Raw genomic sequence first — 22,500 nt, forward strand, 5'->3', positions numbered from 1 at the left:
ATACCACAGTTTCTGGCAGTTTTATGCTTAAGTACTTCACGACAGATAAAGATAAGACTTCAAAGATGTGAAATTTGTATAGGTCTCAATTTTCAATATTTCAACCATAATGACAAATTTTTGTGCATAGCTAAGAGTAGCTGGCTGTGATTTTAGCCCGGTTTTCATGTGCTGTGTCACGTGTGTGTGTGTGTGTGTGTGTGTAATGCATGAGTATGTATGTAAGCATGCATGCTTGCAAAAACATACATATATCCATGAATGCACGACTGTGCTGTGTAAATCTTAACATGCGAGTGCGCACACATGAGCGTGCATGCACAACCAACACGTTCAAGGGTGTTCAAGTGTGCACGAAGTATGCGCGTCTATATAAAACATGTCTGCAGCATGCTAGACAGTCTAGTTGATGAATGAATGAATGGAATTTGGTGGATGTGTGCCAGAATGAATGAAGAGGAGGAGAAATGCACAAAAAACAAACACGTACATCTTTCAAGAAAACCAACTGGGGTGCAAGCACCTAAACCATACAGTAACCTTTCACAAAGAAAGTCATCACCCCAACAAACAGCCCACATGAATCGGTGAACAAACACCTGTTCCATGTGAAAAAAGACTCGAAGAACACGAAGCCACTAGCATGCATACATTCTTGTATCCAACTTTCCATTCCCCCCCCCCCCACTTCACAGCACATCCCTTTCGGCCCCAACTCATCCACCCCCACTGCAAGCTGGGGGCGTTTCCTTCCAAGAGACTGGTGTGTAGGCAGACACAGGACAGTCAGTGGACTTTTTGCAAGGAGAGGGGTGTGGGGGGCTTGGGGGTAGGGGTGGGGTCTGTCCTCAAACTCCCTAGTCTGCACTGTGCAAACAAACCAATCATGTCATCAATAAATAAGGGAAATATTGCATATTATATATCATACATCTTTTTTTTTTTCCTTCTTGGTTTTTGTTTGTTGTTTTTTGTTTTTTTTTCTTTTCAATTCATCCTTTTTTTTCTTTTTTTTTTGTTTTGTTTTGCATTGCAGACAACTTGGGTCAGTCGTCTCTTTCCTGTACAGTTTTGTACAACAGAGTTCCTCTGGCCAGCGTCGTCAACAGGGACAGGACACATCAAGGAGGGAGGGGGTGGGTGGAGGAGCAGGAAGGGGGGGGGGGGGAGTAGGGGTTGGGGGTTTCGTGGGGATTGGGGTGGAGGGGCTGGTAAAGCCATTGTCTGATCACTCGTTCAGGCCACGAAACTGAAGAGAGGAGGGAAAGAGAACGAGTCAAAGTAAACAAAGTGCAATCAAGCATGGCCACGTCAACAAACTCAAGACAATTCTGTGTGTGAAAGGGAACTAGAAAACAAAAAACAAAAATCTGTGAAAGAATAAATAAAATAGAATGTCTAATTTATTTTATTCATTTATTAATAACAAACATGTTCATTTCGAATTTGGGTACACAGTTCAATCAAAACGCGTGAGACAGAAGATGGGGAAAGCGTAAGACATGAACCACAGAGGGATACAGCCCTCTCTCCTCCCTCAGGTGTTCAACACACAGGTGTCATCCCATGTCCAGGTGGTCACTCGCCACACCTGGCAATGACCTTCATCCACACACACACACACACACACACACACACTCTCACAAACACACACACACACACACACACACACACATACACACACACACTCTCACACACACACTCACACACACTCTGGCAATTCAATCATTCCTGTCCATACCGTCCACACAAGCATATGACACAAAACAAACAAAACACTATGAAAAATCACTAAACACCACAGTTAGTCAACAAACTACCTAAAAAATAATAAATCCAACATAAATCCACTAAGTCCATTTTTAGAAACATATACAACATCACTGACGATGAGCAGAAAATAAACCGGCACTTCACACAAAAAAAAAAAGAAAAAAAAAAAAGTTTTTTCTCCTGGCTGGCGTTTATGAGTGTCTCGAGGTGGGTGGATGCACCAGAATCAACTGCACTAATTCCTAATTCCTCTCTCATCTACTCAACGTTACCACATGTTCAGCAATCTGACCCGCTCTCACACACTGTAACTGGATTCAGGACACACAGAGAGAATGCAAGTGCACAAAGAGATGTTGCTCGTGCAACAAAAACACGACTGTCTCTTACGGTCTCTAGACGGAACAAGGTTTCACGAGGTGACCCAAACCACAGCATTGTCAAGAGATCTTGTTTATTTATCTATTGTTTTTGAATGACAAAACTGAGGAAGTTTTCATTGCTTCCATGCGTACAGCCCTTGATACCACCCCCTGCCACAAGAGTGGGGAAACTGTGGTCAGGATGTGTTCAGCTGGCAAAGAATGGAAGGTAATGAAATGCTTCACCTCAAAGGAGATCATATTATCATACGCTTGTAAAAAGTATTGGTCACATATATTGTAACAAACATCTGTTCCTGCATTGCTGTAATATGTAAGCATCTCTTTCTTGTATCACTGCTGTCATTTATTTGGAAACGAGAATAAAGTGGGGGGGGGGATTCTCACTAATTAATGACAAGTGACTGGTGATTTCATAAAAGTTCCGTGTGTGTGTGTGTGTGTGTGTGTGCGCGCGCATGCGCGCGTGCATGTGTGGGCGCATATGTGTGCATGCGTGTGTGAGGTGTGTGTGTGTGTGTGTGCATTAATTACCCTTTTCCTTGGCTAACTGGAGGATACAAGCAAACCAGAAAGACATTGTGAGTTACACTTACAGAGACCGCTGAAAAAAGATTTTGCGCTACTAAAAATGAGATTGTGTCAGAATCTGAACAAATAGTTATGTTGTGCTAGACTCATGGCCACTGACCAGGATATTAATACACATGGACATGTACACATACCTATGCTAAAGATTACGCATTCCTACAAATACACAACGTGAATGCATGTGCACAGGTGCACACACACACACACACACACACACACACACACACAGAGCCATCAGTGAAATCAGTTTGAACACCCATGAAATAGGATAGATCTACAAACACCAAACATAAAACCACCAAACAAGTGCTTTTGTAAATGCATAGAGTGAATGAGTGTGAGTGTGAGTGTGTGTGTAAAATTTGCAAGACTGCACAGCTACTGTTTGCATAAAGACAGCCCTGAAGCAAGGACGGCTGTATCATGGGGACGTCCTCAGAAAGTTGTCCCAAGATGGGTCTTGTAAATAGCTTCAATCTGGCAGCACATGGACAGACTCCTGATTGCATACAGCACACAGCTCTCTTTCCTCCTTGTCAAAGCCTCACGACCACACTGTTGTGCTGAAGATCTAATACAGGGGAACAACTTAAAACAACCAGCACCACCACAATCTACTCCCCCCCCCTCCCCTCCTGTCACCCCCCCCCCCCCCCCCCCCCTTCTCCAAATGCCAACCGAGCAAACATTATTGCTATAATCCGAAGAAAGAAGCTGAAGACCTGTCCCTTTCCACTATAATTCTTCAACCAGGAAGCCGCTTTTCCCGACTTGACTGTCAGAAAACGATGCCTTGTTCTGTCTTTGAAACGACCACAATAACAAAAACAACAAGAAAAAGAAAATAAAGTGAGAAAAAAGAGACAACAGTTTCATCATTTAGTTCCAATAGCTGTGTGAAGACAGGCCAAAGGAAACGAGCAGAAACTGACAGCTTACCTGTGGCCTTTGATATCTGTCATACTCTGGACTTGTTCATGCCACACATGTAACTCGCTTTGACCCGCAGGGTATGGTCTATGTAACTGCATCTTATAATCATTATCTGTATTAAAATCTTCCTTCTCCAGTGTCAGTGTGGCACAGTTGGTCCTGTTCCCGTGGGTCAACACAAGGTGTGACACAGCGCTCTAACACTGTACTGTAACCCTCAGTCACACTTCTTTCAGTACAACACCTCCCTGTCTGACATATCTATTACCTAGAGGAACAACACCCTACACAGCGCTCTAACACTGTACTGTAACCCTCAGTCACACTTCTTTCAGTACAACACCTCCCTGTCTGACATATCTATTACCTAGAGGAACAACACCCTACACAGCGCTCTAACACTGCACTGTACCCCTCAGTCACACTTCTTTCAGTACAACACCTCCCTGTCTGACATATCTATTACCTAGTGGAACAACACCCTACACAGCGCTCTAACACTGCACTGTACCCCTCAGTCACACTTCTTTCAGTACAACACCTCCCTGTCTGACATATCTATTACCTACAGGAACAACACCCTACACAGCGCTCTAACACTGTACTGTACCCCTCAGTCACACTTCTTTCAGTACAACACCTCCCTGTCTGACATATCTATTACCTAGAGGAACAACACCCTACACAGTGCTCTAACACTGTACTGTAACCCTCAGTCACACTTCTTTCAGTACAACACCTCCCTGTCTGACATATCTATTACCTAGAGGAACAACACCCTACTCACAGTCTCTGCCATTCACCCTCTGGACTGTCAGAACCACCATCCACAACTGTTAGAACTCTATCCACAACTGTAAGAACCACCCACAACTGTTAGAACTCTATCCACGACTGTTAGAACTCTATCCACAACTGTAAGAACCACCCACAACTGTTAGAACTCTATCCACGACTGTTAGAACTCTATCCACGACTGTTAGAACCACCCACAACTGTTAGAACTCTATCCACGACTGTTAGAACTCTATCCACGACTGTTAGAACTCTATCCACAAGTCTCTGATGCCTCCAGTCCCTACAACCCATGACCATCTGCTGTCTCTGTCCACACGACCTGCTGGGAACATGTGGGTCATTCCCTGAACTTCAGTTCCTGCGGTACCACCCCCACGCCCTACCTCTTCAGTGACCACCCTTTCAGTCTCCACCCACAAAGACATTTTCCCATTTTCCACATCATCATCATCATCTCAGACAGGTGCAAGAGACTTATTCTTCTGCATTCACTCGTATGCACATGAGTGGGCAGCCATACTCCGTTTTTGGGGGTGTGCATGCTGGGTATGTTCTTGTTTCAATGACCCACCGAACGCTGACATGGATTACAGGATCTTTAACGTGCGTATTTGATCTTCTGCTTGCATATACACACGAAGGGGGTTCAGGCACTAGCAGGTCTGCACATATGTTGACCTGGGAGACCGTAAAAATCTCCACCCTTTACCCACCGGGCGCCGTCACCGTGATTCGAACCTGGGACCCTCAGATTGACAGTCCAACGCTTTAAAGGTGCAAGAGACGAGTGGTTAAAGAGTTAGACTTTCCACTGCAGGGTCCTGGGTTTGATTCCCTGTCACAGCACCTTGAGGGTTAGGGGCAAAGATTTTTATCTGGATCTCCTGGGTCAACAGATGTACAGACCTGCAAGCACTTTAGCCCCCTTCATGTTATATGTATAAGATGAAATACACACATTAAAGATCCCATACTCCATGTCAGTGTTCAATGGCTTATGGAAACGAGGACAAAACCAGCATCCACATCCCTGAAAAATGCAGAATGGCTGCATTCAAGGCAAGATAAAACTGGAATAAAATACAAAAAACCCCACACTGACCTATCAGTGAACACGGAACAGACCAACAGGACTTTCCCACCGACTTGCCCAGACCTGGAAAAGCTGACAGACTTTGCGATTCCTGTGTGACCGCGGTTCTCTTCAACATGCAATATGTGTCATCCCCACCCCCACACCCCCAGCTCACCAGCCCAAGAAACGCTGATAACATTGGATACCTGTTGTGCCATGACGTGCTATGAACAGTCCTTGTGGTTATACAGTGTACGGTGCAAAGAACTGTCACGCTCCCTGTTTTTTTTTTGTTTTTTGGCCATGCAAAGGACTTCCCCAGCCACTGCCTCCCTCTGTGCACCCCCCCTCCCACCCTTACCAACCTCCACCCTGTTCACAATGTACATCTGTTGCACAGTCACTGCCTTGCAGTCACTGTCTTTTCAGTTCACAGTGGTTTGAACGATGCATGGTTTCCACTTTCAATCAGCACTAGAGGCGGCCCAACACACTGACTGAAGAACAGCTGGCTGGGCCAACATCTCTGGTACACACAGTGTCACCAACCACCAACACAAGTCCTGGAAACACAGTGGCAACTATCTCCAGGAGACAAAAAAACCAACCCCAAAAACCCCACCAATAACACACAAACACCACATGTCACTGTCTTGTGCGGCTTGACCCATGCTAAGTTTGTTAAATCCTGAAGCTTTTCAAGAAGATGAAACAAAAAAAAAAAACCAAAAGCACACACCAAGACCTATCACATCCAGGAAATCTCCACACTTTTTTCTGAAGATCCTGCGTTTTCTTCAAGACGAGTTCCTGGAACTTTGAACACGCATATCGGCAGTCTTGAACACTGACTGCAAAAGGCTGGCAAGTCCCCACATCACCAGTTTCATGCTGTTGTTGTCTGGAAGCACAAAATCAACACAAAAGCTCTGTGTTCCGTGACACAGCTGGCATGGGACCCATAGCCCAGCACAGAGGGGAGAGAACTGTGCCCACTCACAGACCACCCGGAGTTATCCCCCGCCTTCCCATGACCAGCACCAACACCATGACTGTCAGCAGTACACAAACATCGGAGAAAGTAATTATGAAAAAATAAATAAATAAAAGCCCAACAAGAACGGAAGGTGTTTATTATTATTTTTTTAAACAATGTGCAGTAGATTCCCTGCATAGAGTTTATTTATTTATTTATTTTTTTTGTAGGTGTGGGGAAAGGGGGGGGTAGTTGTTTTTGGCGTGTTTGGTTTCATTCTTCTTCTCATCCACCTGAGACTGGAGTCCTCTCGGTTACAAGAGTTATTTATTCACTTATTTATTCATTTAGTCAGTCATTTGAATATCTGTTGATTTATCAACACTTTAGCTAATTAAGATGAGTATTCACACTACAGTTCTTGTCCATTCATGGTGTTTCAAATCATTCATGTGTAAAGTCATGGTGTTTCAAATCATTCATGTGTAAAGTCCTGCTGGTTTCTTCCTTTCTCCATGTCTTACGATGATCAATTCAAAATGTTTCTCCACATACATACATGCATACATCCAGGTAGCTGTTCAGATGACGTTACTGTGGTTCAACATTGCATGTACTGTCTATGCGGTTTAGCAAGGGGTGACCAACCCCTCTAACGGTGAAAGCCCAGTCTCCAACACACCTGGACTCTGTGTGTACGTAGCACACAACACAGACATAGACCAAGCTGTTCTAATCAACACCTAACGACCTAGACAAGGAGCAAGTTGTGTGTTCTTGCAACACCACACAAAGTTGATGAGAACCCACCGAGTGATGCCACAATCGTTACCTGGTGTTCTAGAAACATCAGTGTGCGAGAAGATGTGGTGGACGAAATGACAAGTTTTGATGACACTACACGTACTGACAGACTGAATCACTCACTGTCCCTGCTACCCCCACCCGCTGCACACCAACGACATAGCTTTGCAGACATGTGCATACTGATGGGAAATAAGACGCTTCACTGCGTGCAGAGCAAGCTCACTGCAAAGGCTGTGTGTGCCTGTCGCTAGCTGAGAGAAATATTGGATCGACTTTGATGGAGCTGTAACAATGGCAACAAGTGGACGAATTATAGTGCCTTCGCTGGTAACACATTAAAGCTTCTGTCAAAGAAAGCCAATAAATAAACAAATACACAAATAAATCATTCGTTTTACTAATTGAATAAATAAAACATCCACACATGCATAATTTGTAAAAACTGTGAACACGACAACAGAGAGTTTTTCAAAATTCAAAGTCCTTGCGCATGCTTATCACAACATGCACGACTTGTCTACCTGAACAGAAAACGTTCCCCACACCTGTTGCACACACAGCGTTTCACCTCCAGGTCCACAACAAACTCCTCTTCATCACTTCATCAAAACGACTATGTATGACATTGACACCAGAGGTTTCCCCGCTGGTGAAGAGCCCATGGCACCCTTCAATCTCCTTCCTCTTCACACAGCAACACCCTGTACCTCCCATCACTGCCGATCCAGAAAACCATCCCCACAGCGGGGATGACGCTCACAGTTGACACTTGGTGCGCACTCACAGTGCACTGTATTTCATTCAGTGGGGGAGAGGTGGAGTGGAGGGGGGGGGGGGGGATGCCTTCTGTGCTGTGCACAGTAATGAACACGTGTCTCTCACACACACACACACACACACACACACACACACACACACGGCAAAGCCCTCCTCTGTCCGTGTTCTGAAAAAAGACACTGCAATGACGATGCAGGAACTGTCCCGGCTGAATGAAAAGAAAGCCATCCTGCTTGCTTTGTCCTCCACACGTCCACGTTTTCCAAATCACATCACTGTCACTCCACAAGCACCGCTCATGTCCGACGAGAGTTGCATCGCCGGTAACACCTTCAACAGGTGAACGCATTCACTGTCGCACCGTGAAAGCCCACACCACTCATTGTCCAATGACAGCCCCGTCGCCGGTCACGCCCACAACAGGTGAACGCATTCACTGTCGCACCGTGAAAGCCCACACCACTCATTGTCCAATGACAGCCCTGTTACCAGTCACGCCCACAACAGGTGAACGCATTCACTGTCGCACCGTGAAAGCCCACACCACTCATTGTCCAATGACAGCCCCGTCGCCAGTCACGCCCACAACAGGTGAACGCATTCACTGTCGCACCGTGAAAGCCCACACCACTCATTGTCCAATGACAGCCCCGTCGCCGGTCACGCCCACAACAGGTGAACGCATTCACTGTCGCACCGTGAAAGCCCACACCACTCATTGTCCAATGACAGCCCCGTCGCCGGTCACGCCCACAACAGGTGAACGCATTCACTGTCGCACCGTGAAAGTCCTCACCGCTGGGTCGCAGGTGAACATGTTCACAGTCCATCACAAAGGAGTCAAGCCGGTGTTGTCCAGGCTCCAATGGCTACCCCTACACACAGTTGATCCCTAGAACACGCCCCATGGAAGATAAGAACTAGAACCAAACCACACACACACATACATGCACACACGTGCGCATACGCACGCACACACCGGCGGTGGGAGGGGAAGAGGGGGGGTGGGGGGGTGGAGCTAAGTGGTGGGTCATCACGTGATGGAGTCCTGCTTTTTGTGGGCGGCGCGCGGCTTGATCTTCTGGGACATCTGCCACAGCACCTCCTCCCCTCGGTAGTCGTCAAAGTTGTTCAGCACTCCCTGCAGCTTGTCGTTCCGTCGGAACCCGTACTGGCTGAAACCACACACACCTCAGCCACGTCAGAGGCAACTCATCATCCACGTCAGGGTCATCATCCACGTCAGGGTCATCATCCACGTCAGGGTCATCATCCACGTCAGGGTCATCATCCACGTCAGGGTCAAGTCATCATCCACGTCAGGGTCATCATCCACGTCAGGGTCAAGTCATCATCCACGTCAGGGTCATCATCCACGTCAGGGTCAAGTCATCATCCACGTCAGGGTCAAGTCATCATCCACGTCAGGGTCATCATCCACGTCAGGGTCAAGTCATCATCCACGTCAGGGTCATCATCCACGTCAGGGTCATCATCCACGTCAGGGTCAAGTCATCATCCACGTCAAGGTCAAGTTATCATCTCCGGCAGAGTCATCATCCACATCAGGGTCAAGTCATCATTCACGTTAAGGTCATCATCCATGTCAGGGTCAAGTAATCATCCACATCAAGGTCATCATCTACGTCAGGGTCAAGTCATCATCCACATCAGGGTCATCATCCACATCAGGGTCAAGTCATCATCCACATCAGGGTCAAGTCATCATCCATGTCAGGGTCATCATCCACATCAGTTTCAAGTCATCATCCACATCAGGGTCAAGTCATCATCCATGTCAGGGTCAAGTCATCATTCATGTCAAGGTCATCATCCATGTCAGGGTCAAGTCATGATCCACATCAGGGTCAAGTCATCATCCATCTCAGGGTCAAGTTATCATTCATGTCAAGGTCATCATCCATGTCAGGGTCAAGTCATAATCCACATCAGGGTCAAGTCATCATCCATGTTAAGTCATCATCCACGTCAGGGTCAAGTCATCATCCACATCAAGGTCAAGTCATCATCCACGTCAGGGTCAAGTCCTCGTCCTCAAGATCACTCAAGACTAATCAACAAGGGATCGTGCAGCTCAGGATACTAGCCGTTTGGCCATGGTGCCCGTCCCTACCTGGTCTTGAAGCGTCGCATGCTGTCCAGAATGTTGAACTGCTGCCATCGCTTGGCGAAGTTGATGCTCCCGTCAGGCAGTGCGTCCTGGTTGCCGATGTTGATGAACGTCAGGTCCTGAAGGATCAGCCCCCTGTTCAACACACACAGACACAGGCACAGACACACCACACACATACAAAAACACACACATACACTCATACACACACACACACACATACACTCATACAGACACGCACATACACACACACACAGTGCATACACACACACACACATTATCCAAAAATTAGATATCATATTAAAATCAACCGGTTTTTCCTTCAAATGGACATGTATTCACAGTCAGAAATACCCTGAGGCACTTCCCTTTGCTTGGGGTATTTGCATATGCAAAAACATGGAAACTGTTTTAAATGGAACAAATATGACGCCCTAGCAATATGGTATAAATGGACTACCAGTTAGTATAAATGAACTGAAGATATGGTACAAATGGACTTACAGGTATGGTATAAATGGACAGGTTTGGTATAAAAATGGACCTACAGGTATGGTATAAATGGACAGGTATAGTAAAATGGACTTACAGGTATGGTATAAATGGATAAATGGATTTACAGGTATGGTGTAAATGTATAAGTGGACTTACAGGTATGGTATAAAAGGACTTACACGTGGGGCTAAATGAACTTACAGGTATAGTATGAATGGACTTACAGGTATGGTATAAACGGACTTACAGATGGGGTTAAATGAACTTACAGGTATGGTAATATGGACTTACAGGTATGGCATGAATGGACTTACAGGTATGGTAAAATGGACTTACAGGTATGGTAATATGGACTTACAGGTATGGCATGAATGGACTTACAGGTATGGTAAAATGGACTTACAGGTATGGTAATATGGACTTACAGGTATGGTAAAATGGACTTACAGGTATGGTAATATGGACTTACAGGTATGGTAATATGGACTTACAGGTATGGTAAAATGGACTTACAGGTATGGTAAAATGGACTTACAGGTATGGTAATATGGACTTACAGGTATGGTAATATGGACTTACAGGTATGGTAAAATGGACTTACAGGTATGGTAATATAGACTTACAGGTATGGTAATAAGGTATGGTAAAATGGACTTACAGGTATGGTAATATGGACTTACAGGTATGGTAATATGGACTTACAGGTATGGTAAAATGGACTTACAGGTATGGTAAAATGGACTTACAGGTATGGTAATATAGGCTTACAGGTATGGTAAAATGGACTTACAGGTATGGTAATATGGACTAACAGGTATGGTAAAATGGACTTACAGGTATGGTAAAATGGACTTACAGGTATGGTAATATGGACTTACAGGCATGGTAATATGGACTTACAGGTAAGGTAAAATGGACTTACAGGTATGGTAAAATGGACTTACAGGTATGGTAATATGGACTTACAGGTATGGTATGGTAATATGTACTTACAGGTATGGTAATATGGACTTACAGGTAAGGTAAAATGGACTTACAGGTATGGTAAAATGGACTTACAGGTATGCTAAAATGGACTTACAGGTAAGGTAATATGGACTTACAGGTAAGGTAATATGGACTTACAGGTATGGTAAAATGGACTTACAGGTAAGGTAATATGGACTTACATGTAAGGTAAAATGGACTTACAGGTATGGTAAAATGGACTTACAGGTATGGTAAAATGGACTTACAGGTATGGTAAAATGGACTTACAGGTATGGTAATATGGACTTACAGGTATGGTAAAATGGACTTACAGGTATGGTAATATGGACTTACAGGTATGGTATACAAGGAGGTTCAGTTTCAGCCAGGGCCTGTCGGTACGCACGGAATGAAGAACTGCTGTCGATCAACTGACAGAACTCCTGTAAAGCCTGCAACAACACATGGTGAAATTCAGCTTCAGAGGGCGAGAGAGAGATAAACAGGGACGATGTGCATGTGTGTGTGTGTGTGTGTGTGTGTGTGTATGCGTGTGAGACAGGCAGACAGACAGACACAGGGTGAGAGACAGACACAGACAGAGAAAATGTTGCTGCTACACTGAAAGAGAGAGAGAGAGAGAGAGAGAGAGAGAGAGAGAGAGAGAGAGAGAGAGAGAGAGAGAGAGTGTTTGAGAGAGAGTGTTTCCACATGAATCAACATATCTGCAACTATATCACATGTGCATGAAGAAAAGTACTCACACACAAAGACGCAGGCAAACACAAACTCCTGCGAATACAGAAACATCATCATGATGCTGACAAATGCAGCTGTTTTACACCCATACACAGATCACACACACACACACACACACACACACACACACACACACACACACAAAGATTACACAAACACATATCACACACACAGATCACACACACACACACACACATAGTACACACACAAAGATTACACAAACACATCACACACACAGATTACACACACACACACACACACACACAAAGATTACACATCTTGACAAAAATACCAGTAGCTTTAGCTTGGGGAATCTTTCTAGATTCTATTCATAGCTAGAAACTGTTACATTATTGATTCGTTTCCGTCGAGAGTCAAGAGTAGTAAGGGGAAATCACTCGTTCTCTTCCTCTCCCCACCTGTCTGTGTAATGGCGCACACTACATGCAGAATTAAAACTAAGTTTGTTTTGAATGAAAGTCTCCTTGTTCTAGCTGTGCATGTAAGTAACATAACAGAAACACCATCCACATCAAGAGGCAGTCCTTTATTTGAGCGTTTAGGTTGGGTTACTGCCGCAGTGTTTGCCTGACTCGCTCAACAAATTGTCGGACTGACGCTGTGCTCAAGACATGCAATTGTGGGGAACTATATCAACTAAGATTGCTTTCTTTAGCTGATGCTCAGAAAGAACTGAAGTGTAAATTCGAAGGAGAAGACAGGGATAATCATTTATAGGACGATTTGATGGAAAATAAAGGGAGCAATCAAGGGAGTGGCCAAGATATGACTACCAGTGAGTGATGCCAGCTGTGCAGCTGTAGCAGCTGACAGAAAGTGACCGGATTATTAGCAAGACACGGTGTGAGCGATTTTCTTGGCACTCTGCCAATGCGGTCTGATGAGAAGTGGATAAAGTGACCGTGTGAGAGGGGTGAAGAGGAGGGGGCTGGAAGCTGAGGGGGCGTGGCCTCTCATCCACATTATCACTTGGAGTAGTCACAATGCATTGTGTATTTATCTCTTTAAAATTTTTCTTATTGTGGCTGTTCTAGAATGATTTTGTGTGTGCAGATATCCATTTGTCCAGAAAATATATTTTAGTACAAATTAATTACCTGACTAATGTTTGTAATAAACAAGTTGAAAATTTGACAAAAAACAAAACACTGATTTCAAAACAACAGGATGTCACTAAAAATATATAAAATGGGAAAACATGTGTTCTGTATTCTTTATTCATTTACCTTTCAGAAAATATATACTTTTATGGGTCTTTCTCCAATAACAAAGAGCACAGAATTTTGTGAAAATTTATACCCGTTTTTTGTATTTAAAAAAAAACAAAAACAAACAAAAAAAACCCCTGGCGAATAGATTTCACTTAAATCTTATTTTCCTGGCAGCGAAAGGGTTAACCCCACAAATGTGCTTCTGGTGTCACAGTGATAATGATGATGATGATATGGATGCTTACAAAGCGCCTATCCTCCGTCAGAGACCAAAGTCTAAGCGCTTTACAAACAGGAAGTCCTTTGCATAACTAGCTGCCTATTTGGGTAGAGCCGACATCATTTGTTTCCTCTGTTGTTCAATCAGGTTTCAGTCACACACACACACTCACATAGATATGTAACATTTTATGTGTATGACCATTTCGTTTAGTTACACCGCCACATAGGCAGACACAGTCTGTTTTTGGGGTGTGTGCATGCTGGATATGTTCTTGTTTCAATAACCCACAAAATGCTGACATGGATTACAGGATCTTCAATGCATGCATTTGATCTTCTACGTGCATGTGTATACAGGTGGAGAGGATTCTGGCATCAACAGGCCAGCACAACTTGCAATGCTGAGCGAAAACAGACAGAGCGTGGCATATGGTATACATACAAGCAGCCATCAACACAGCACAGCACACCAGTGTTCCACGACGTATGCCTGACGTCACTACCAGTGCAGTCAGGAGGAGTCAAATGAACAGACACAAGTGTCTCTGTCAGAGTGATGTGTCCCTGAAATGATGGCTCACCTCAATGTTCTGTTTCTGCCACTCCAGTCGGCGCACGGGGGCCGAGTCCAGGGCCGACAGAATGGCCAGGTAGGAGTTGAAGTTCTTCAGTTTACGTAGACACTGTCCACGCAGGAAACACACACATCGTCAAATAAACAGTGCTCACTCATGACATCTTGACACTGCCAAATAAACAGTGCTAACTAATGACATCTTGACACTGCCAAATAAACAGTGCTAACTAATGACATCTTGACACTGCCAAATAAACAGTGCTAACTAATGACATCTTGACACTGCCAAATAAACAGTGCTAACTAACAACATCTTTACTCAAGCCAAATAAACAGTGCAATGTAACGACATCTTTAAACAGTCGAATAAAAAGTGCAAACTAACAACATCTTTACACAGTCAAATAAACAGAGTGAAATGATAAGATCTTCACACAGTCAAATAAACAGTGCTAACTAACATCTTCACTCGAGCCAAATAAACAGTGCAATGTAACGACATCTTTAAACAGTCGAATAAAAAGTGCAAACTAACAACATCTTTACACAGTCAAATAAACAGAGTGAAATGATAAGATCTTTACACAGTCAAATAAATAGAGCGAAATGATAAGATCTTTCCCCAGTCAAATTAAAAGTGCCAACTAACGACATCTTTAAACAGCCAAAAAACAGAGCGAAATGATAAGATCTTTACACAGTCAAATAAACAGTGTGAAGTAACACTGCCAAATTAACAGAAATAATATCATTACTCACTAGAAATGATGTACAGAACAGAACAAAAGAACCAAATCTTAACTGCCTGAAGATGAAATGCAGAATCTATTAGTCAAATAAACAGGGCAAATTAGCAACGCCTTTCACAATCACAAAGATACACATGCACACATATTCTCAGACATACAGACACACACAACACATACACTACACACACAACCACACACACACAAACACATAAACACAGACACACACACATGATACACACACACATGCATACATAGACAAAAACACACTATACACACACCCATATACCACAAACATAAACACACAAAAAGCAACAACATGCACACGCACACACACACACACAAAGCAACAACATGCACACACATACGCGAACAAATACACACCACCCACCCACCCACACATACAGCCTGCCAACTCACTCTCATGATCTTGATGAACTTCATCAGGTATCTCTCCCTCTCTTTGGGGTCCTCCTGAGTCAGAATGCGAGTCCGGCACCTGTCAGACACAGTCACACCACAGTGAGAACCCATCCTTTCCACCCCCCATCACACACACCTGTTCACAGTCACGCCACAGTGAGAACCCATCCTTTCCACCCCCCATCACACACACCTGTTCACAGTCACGCCACAGTGAGAACCCATCCTTTCCACCCCCCCATCACACACACCTGTTCACAGTCACACCACAGTGAGAACCCATCCTTTCCACCCCCCATCACACACACCTGTTCACAGTCACACCACAGTGAGAACCCATCCTTTCCACCCCCCCATCACACACACCTGTTCACAGTCACACCACAGTGAGAACCCATCCTTTCCACCCCCCCATCACACACACCTGTTCACAGTCACACCACAGTGAGAACCCATCCTTTCCACCCCCCATCACACACACCTGTTCACAGTCACGCCACAGTGAGAACCCATCCTTTCCACCCCCCATCACATCCCTGGCAGTTAGTGGAGAGAGGAGGTGGGTGAACTGACCAGTAGGACATCTAGTTCCCCCCCCCCCCCCCCCCCGCCCCTTCCCTGGCAGTTAGTGGAGAGAGGAGGGAGGAGGTGGGTGAACTGACCAGTAGGACATCTAGTCCCCCCTCCCCCCCTCACCCCCCCCCCCCTCCTTCCCTGGCAGTTAGTAGAGAGAGGAGAGAGGACGAGGGTCAACTGACCAGTAGGACATCTTGTTGAAATGTTCGGTGAAGGTGGTCAGGTTGGGGCTCTGCTCTTCCGACTGTTCCTTCGCCCACAGCAACACTTCAGGGATCTGTGGGAAACACACAGCAATACTTCAGGGATCTGTGGGAAACACATAGCAACACTCCAGGGATCTGTGGGAAACACACAGCAACACTTCAGGGACCTGTGGGAAACACACAGCAACACTTCAGGGATCTGTGGGAAACACAGCAACACTTCAGGGATCTGTGGGAAACACAGCAACACTTCAGGGATCTGTGGCAACACAGCAATACTCCTAGATCACATCCCCTCTTTATTTCATCTGTATATGTATGTACTCCTCTTTAGTCATCTATTTACATACACCTCGTTAGTCATCTATTTATGTACGTCTCCTCTTATCTATTTATAGACACCTCCTCTTTAGTCATCTATGTACGTCTCCTCTTATCTATTTATAGACACCTCCTCTTTAATCATCTCTATACGTCTCCTCTTATCTATTCATATACACTTCCTCTTTAGTCATCTATGTATGCGTCCTCTTAAGTTACCTATTTATGTACGCCTCCTTTTTCGTTATCTACACAGATCTGTTCACCTGCTTGTCAAGGCGTTCACTGATTAGCCAAGGTGAAGTGAGGGACTGCTCAGACACAGCCAAGGATCAGAATCACAATCCTCGATTCATAGAGTGTGTAACGAGCATCATCACCGCAACCCCTCCATCCCTTTGATCCATCCAAGAATGCATTCATTTTAATTATTTTTCTTTTCTTTCTTTTTTTCTTTCTTTTTTTTTTCTTCTTATACTGATCCAAAGACATAAAGTCAGGCAGTTTCACAGTGATACAAACACTGTGGTGGCTTTTCTTTCTATCTTTTTCTGTTTTCCGCGTTTCTTTTTGTGTGTGTGTGTGTGTGTTTTTTTTTGTTTTTGTTTTTTTAAATACTGATCCAAAGTGACAAAGTTTCACAGCGCTACAGACTTAAACAGTGACCATTGTTTCAAAGCTGATGCAGGACCTATCACTGAAGTGCTAAGTGTTGAACCACCGGGTGGTCTAGTGCACCACCTTCTTTTTCTTCTTTTCACCCTTCCCACACCGCTAATTCTCAAGACGACAGGCAGGATGGGAGTGAACAAATCCCACAAATCCAAAGTCCAAAGAGAGGCAGGCTGGTCAAAAGAAGGGACAGGGCGGTCAAAAGAACAGACAGGCAGGCAGTCAAAAGAAGAGACAGGGTGGTCAAAAGAAGGCGGTCAAAAGAAGGCAGTCAAAAGAAGAGACAGGGTGGTCAAAAGAAGGCAGTCAAAAGGACAGGGCAGTCAGAAGAAGAGACAGGGTGGTCAAAAGAAGGCGGTCAAAAGAAGGCAGTCAAAAGAAGAGACAGGGTGGTCAAAAGAAGGCAGTCAAAAGAAGAGACAGGGTGGTCAAAAGAAGAGACAGGGCGGTCAGAAGAAGGCAGTCAAAAGAAGAGACAGGGCAGTCAAAAGAAGAGACAGGGTGGTCAAAAGAAGGCAGTCAAAAGAAGAGACAGGGCAGTCAAAAGAAGGCAGTCAAAAGAAGAGACAGGGTGGTCAAAAGAAGGCAGTCAAAAGAAGAGACAGGGTGGTCAAAAGAAGGCAGTCAAAAGAAGAGACAGGGTGGTCAAAAGAAGGCAGTCAAAAGAAGAGACAGGGCGGTCAGAAGAAGGCAGTCAAAAGAAGAGACAGGGCGGTCAGAAGAAGGCAGTCAAAAGAAGAGGCAGGGCGGTCAGAAGAAGAGGCAGGGTGGTCAAAAGAAGAGACAGGGCAGTCAAAAGAAGAGGCAGGGCGGTCAGAAGAAGAGCGGACTGACCTCGATCTTCTGGAACAGCTGGGCATCCAGCAAGGTCATCTGCTCCGCTATGTCCTGCGTCTTGAAGCTCAGCAGGTCTGGGGTGCTGCACATACACACACAGAATGAGACACACACATACACACATACATACACAGAATGAGACACACACACACACATTCACACAATGAGACACATATACACACACACACACACACAAACACGCACACAAACACACTCACTCTCACAAACACACAACCAAACACTTGTACACACACACATTCACACAGACACACACTATCACACAGACACACACACACATCAACCACCCCCACACCCCCAACACACATACCGTCCACCCGATCTCACCTGGACGACAGATCGATGTTCTGCACAGGGTTGACGGGCGGGGGCTGGTCGTGAGCGGCCTGTTTCTTCTCGCACTTCTCCAGAATCTTCCGTCGCAGCAGTCGCGCCAGCACCAGCTCCCCCTGGCACAGGAGCTCGTACACCAGCGCCACCTGCTTCTCCACAATCTCCTCGTCCAGCTCAGCGTGGCTGCCGCACACAGAGAGAAAAAAGCGATGCCTGCAGTGCACTGGTGCTGCTCACTGCTGGTGTGTCTAGTGCTCATTTGTCCACTGCTGGTTAGCCATGTTGCTGGTTTGTCCACTGCTGGTTAGCCATGTTGCTGGTTTGTCCAATGCTGGTGTGTCATGTTGCTGGTGTGTCATGTTGCTGGCTTGTCATGTTGCTGGCTTGTCGTGTTGCTGGCTTGTCATGTCGCTGGTTTTGTTTGTCATGTCACCAGTTTGTTGTGTGGCTGGTTTGTCATGTCGCTTCTGTCATACTGCTGGTTTGTCATGTTGATGGTTTGTCCAATGCTGGTGTGTCATACTGCTGGTTTGTCCCGTTGCTGGCCTGTCATGTCGCTTCTGTCACGCTGCTGGTTTGTCATATTGCTGATCCATCATGTCACTGGATTTTTCGTGTCATTGGTTTGTCGTGTCACTGGATTTTCGTGTTGCTGGTTTGTTGTGTCGCTTGTTAGTCATGTCGCTGGTCTGTCATGCCACTGGTCTGTTGTGTCACTGGTATGTCATGCCACTGGTCTGTTGTGTCACTGGTCTGTCATGTCACTGGTCTGTTCTCTCTCCACTACGGTCACTCTCCACTGCAATCAAATTCTAGCCCAGACAGTCGGCACAGCAGCTGCCCCTTCTGCTGTTCTGCTGGTCACAGTCAGATATAAGTGACGGTCATACTAATTAATTAATACAGAGTATAGAATACACACATGCATGTGCACGTACACACACACAACACACAAGTATATGTTAAATTAAAGGAAGAACACTCACACTCACACACATACATACACACACACACACACACACACGCACACACACACACACACAACCACTACCTTTGACTGATCACATTTTTGTTACCATTAGCATGTTTTTTGTTGTTGTTGTTTGTTTTTTTACAGTTATGTAGATGTTTAACTCACTGTCATAATACATGTTATAATTCACTGTTAGTCACAACAGTTCAGCGTAGGTCTTAGTTTTCCACTACTCACTATAGTCATCCCACCACCTCTTCTCATGTACCCCACGCCTCATCTCCTATGCGCACATACTTTTTTTCTTTTTCTCTTTTTTTTTTTTTTTGGTACCCGTCTAATATCACTATACAGTGAAAAGACATTAAACAAAACTAAACACAACACAACACACAAGGACAAATTAGCCAGACCTACCCAAGCTCGTCAATGACTCGGATGAGGAGGGAGAAGGAATTGCGGGCCAGCTTCTTCCTACCGTCCCCCACCTGGTGGAACTTGTGGAAGCGATACAACAGCTTGTCGATCAGGTCACGGGGCGAGATGAACGTTCGGTACGTCGTCAGGAACGCCTCCTGGTAGATGAACTCTGTCACGGACAGGGAGACAACCACTGTACTGAAAACCCTGGTTCACCGATATATTCGCTGCTCCTTAGTTTATTTACCAAATAATTCACATCAATGTCCCTCAAACCAAAGACATGAAAGCAGTGTGTGTAGTAACTGTTGTAAACTGTAGACAACTGATACTGCTTCTATGTCCATTAACCCATAAACACATGGATGTTTCTTAAACCTTAGGAAGAAGATGGCAGATTGGTCGAGATCCTTCTCTGCCAAAACATCTTGTCCTTGAGGGTCAGGGTTCCAATCCCTGTCTCACCTTTTCCCCCACGTTTCACTGGAAATCCAAACTAAGCATCTAGTCATTTGGATGAGATGATAAGGCCATGTCTTGTGTGCAGCATGCACTTTGAATGCTGAGAAAAAAAAAACCCAGAACTTGTGACAACATAATCAATGCCCTCTGGCAAAGTTAATAATAATAATAATAATAATAATAATGGTATTTATATAGCGCTGAATCTTGTGCAGAGACAAATCAAAGCGCATTCGTACCAGTCATTCACACGCATGCATAACTCTAAAACTGTAGAAACTAAAGACAAGGAAGAGGCAGGCAAGGGAGGCTATTTTGGGAAGAGGTGGGTTTTAAGGCCAGACTTGAAAGAGCTGAGTGTGGAGACTTGACGAAGCGAAAGAGGAAGTTCATTCTAATTGCAAGGTCCAGAGACCGAGAAAGAACGGCGGCCAACAGTCGAGTGTTTGAATCTGGGAATGCGTAAACAGAGTGGATCCGAAGCCGATCGTAGTGAGCGAGATGGAGTGTAGAGAGACCCACTCTGATGGGTACACAAATATATATCATATGTATACACTCAACGCCTGACTCGTGTTGGGTTATACCGCTGGTCAAGCAAGATATGATGTAGCATATATGGATTTGTCTGAAAGCACTGATGCCTCCTTGAGAAAATGCAGCTCATAAACCCAAGACATGAAGCCAGTATTGAACTGTTGTATACTGCAGACTACAAAGCAAAATCGATAATGATAATAACGATGAAGGAAGAAAAACAGAGAATGAAAAGAAAGAGATGGGGTGACAAGATTTTCAGGAGGATGAAATAGAGGAGGTAAAGAATGCTTCATTTGCTGCAATCGTACACAAACACACACTGAGTAAGGAGGACAGTTTTAATGACTTAAAGAATGTCAGTCGAACAGGCATTATACTGAAGCGCATCAGATCCAGTTATACAAACTATATTGAGCATATTGGACCTGGAATGTGTGTGTGTGTGTGTGTGTGTGTGTGTGTGTGTGTGTGTGTGTGTGTGTGTGTGTGTGAGAGAGAGAGAGAGAGAGAGACAGAGAGAGACAGACACACACACACACACACACACACACACACACAGACACAGAGAGAGAGACAGAGAGAGAGAGATAACTGAAGCACTGATCCTTCATTCATGGAAAAAAAAAAGATGTGACTGAGCCATGGAGACAGAGATGAAAGACCAAGTCTGCAAAGATGGTGTATACATCTCTCTCTCTCTCTCTTGTTGTTTTGTCAACAGAACAAAAACTATAGTGGCAGAAGGCAGAAGACAGACTGAGTCTTGCAAAGATGGTGCAAAGAAACTGATACATACGTTTCCCTCTCTTTCTCTGGCTCCTATTGTGTACACACCTCCCTCCCTCTGTCTCTTGCCTATTGTGTTTTTGTGCCCATGGCCAAAGAATATTAAAACATTTCATTTCATTTCATCTCTCTTGCTTATGGCTTTATCTGCAGAACAACGCAGAAAGCGGCTGAGACATGGAAACATTAACAGACTGATTTTGCAAAGGTGGAACACACACATCAAACATCCCTCCATCCTCTCCCTTCTCCCAATGCCAACCAACCAACCACACACACAAACAAACCAACCAATCACACACACACACCACACACACACAAACCGACCAACCACACACACCACACACACACAAACAAACCAACCAATCACACACACACACACACCATACTCACAGACAAACCAACCAACCACACACACACACACACACACACCACACACTCACAGACAAACCAACCAACCACACACACACTCAAACACACACACACACACCACACACACACTCACAGACAAACCAACCAACCACACACACACACACACCACACTCAAACACACACACACACACTCAAACACACACACACACACAAACACACGCTCACAGACACATGTATAATGATGTCCTTCTCTTGCTTGTTTCCTCTATGGACCAGCAAGGAAATGGCTGTGGCTGCATGCAGCCTCAGTGGGTGTA

General features: G+C 44.9%; 1 protein-coding gene across 8 annotated transcripts in view; it reads right to left on the reverse strand.

Annotated features, from left to right (window-relative positions):
* Positions 1-22,500, reverse strand: part of LOC143290006 (uncharacterized) — a 219,724-nt gene that overhangs the window by 790 nt on the left and 196,434 nt on the right. For all 8 annotated transcript variants that reach the window (XM_076599315.1, XM_076599314.1, XM_076599320.1 and 5 more), the window contains 9 exons: positions 20,021-20,192; positions 18,625-18,813; positions 18,277-18,361; positions 16,426-16,520; positions 15,665-15,743; positions 14,503-14,604; positions 12,063-12,160; positions 10,248-10,379; positions 1-9,288 (listed from right to left, as the gene is read on the reverse strand). The exon at positions 1-9,288 is cut by the window's left edge and continues 790 nt beyond it. In XM_076599315.1, coding sequence (XP_076455430.1) covers positions 9,147-9,288; positions 10,248-10,379; positions 12,063-12,160; positions 14,503-14,604; positions 15,665-15,743; positions 16,426-16,520; positions 18,277-18,361; positions 18,625-18,813; positions 20,021-20,192 — 1,094 coding nt within the window. In that variant the 3' untranslated portion in view covers positions 1-9,146. The remainder of the gene's footprint in view (positions 9,289-10,247; positions 10,380-12,062; positions 12,161-14,502; positions 14,605-15,664; positions 15,744-16,425; positions 16,521-18,276; positions 18,362-18,624; positions 18,814-20,020; positions 20,193-22,500) is intronic.

This window comes from Babylonia areolata, chromosome 14 (assembly GCF_041734735.1).
Source record: "Babylonia areolata isolate BAREFJ2019XMU chromosome 14, ASM4173473v1, whole genome shotgun sequence".
Classification (NCBI taxonomy): domain Eukaryota; kingdom Metazoa; phylum Mollusca; class Gastropoda; order Neogastropoda; family Buccinidae; genus Babylonia; species Babylonia areolata.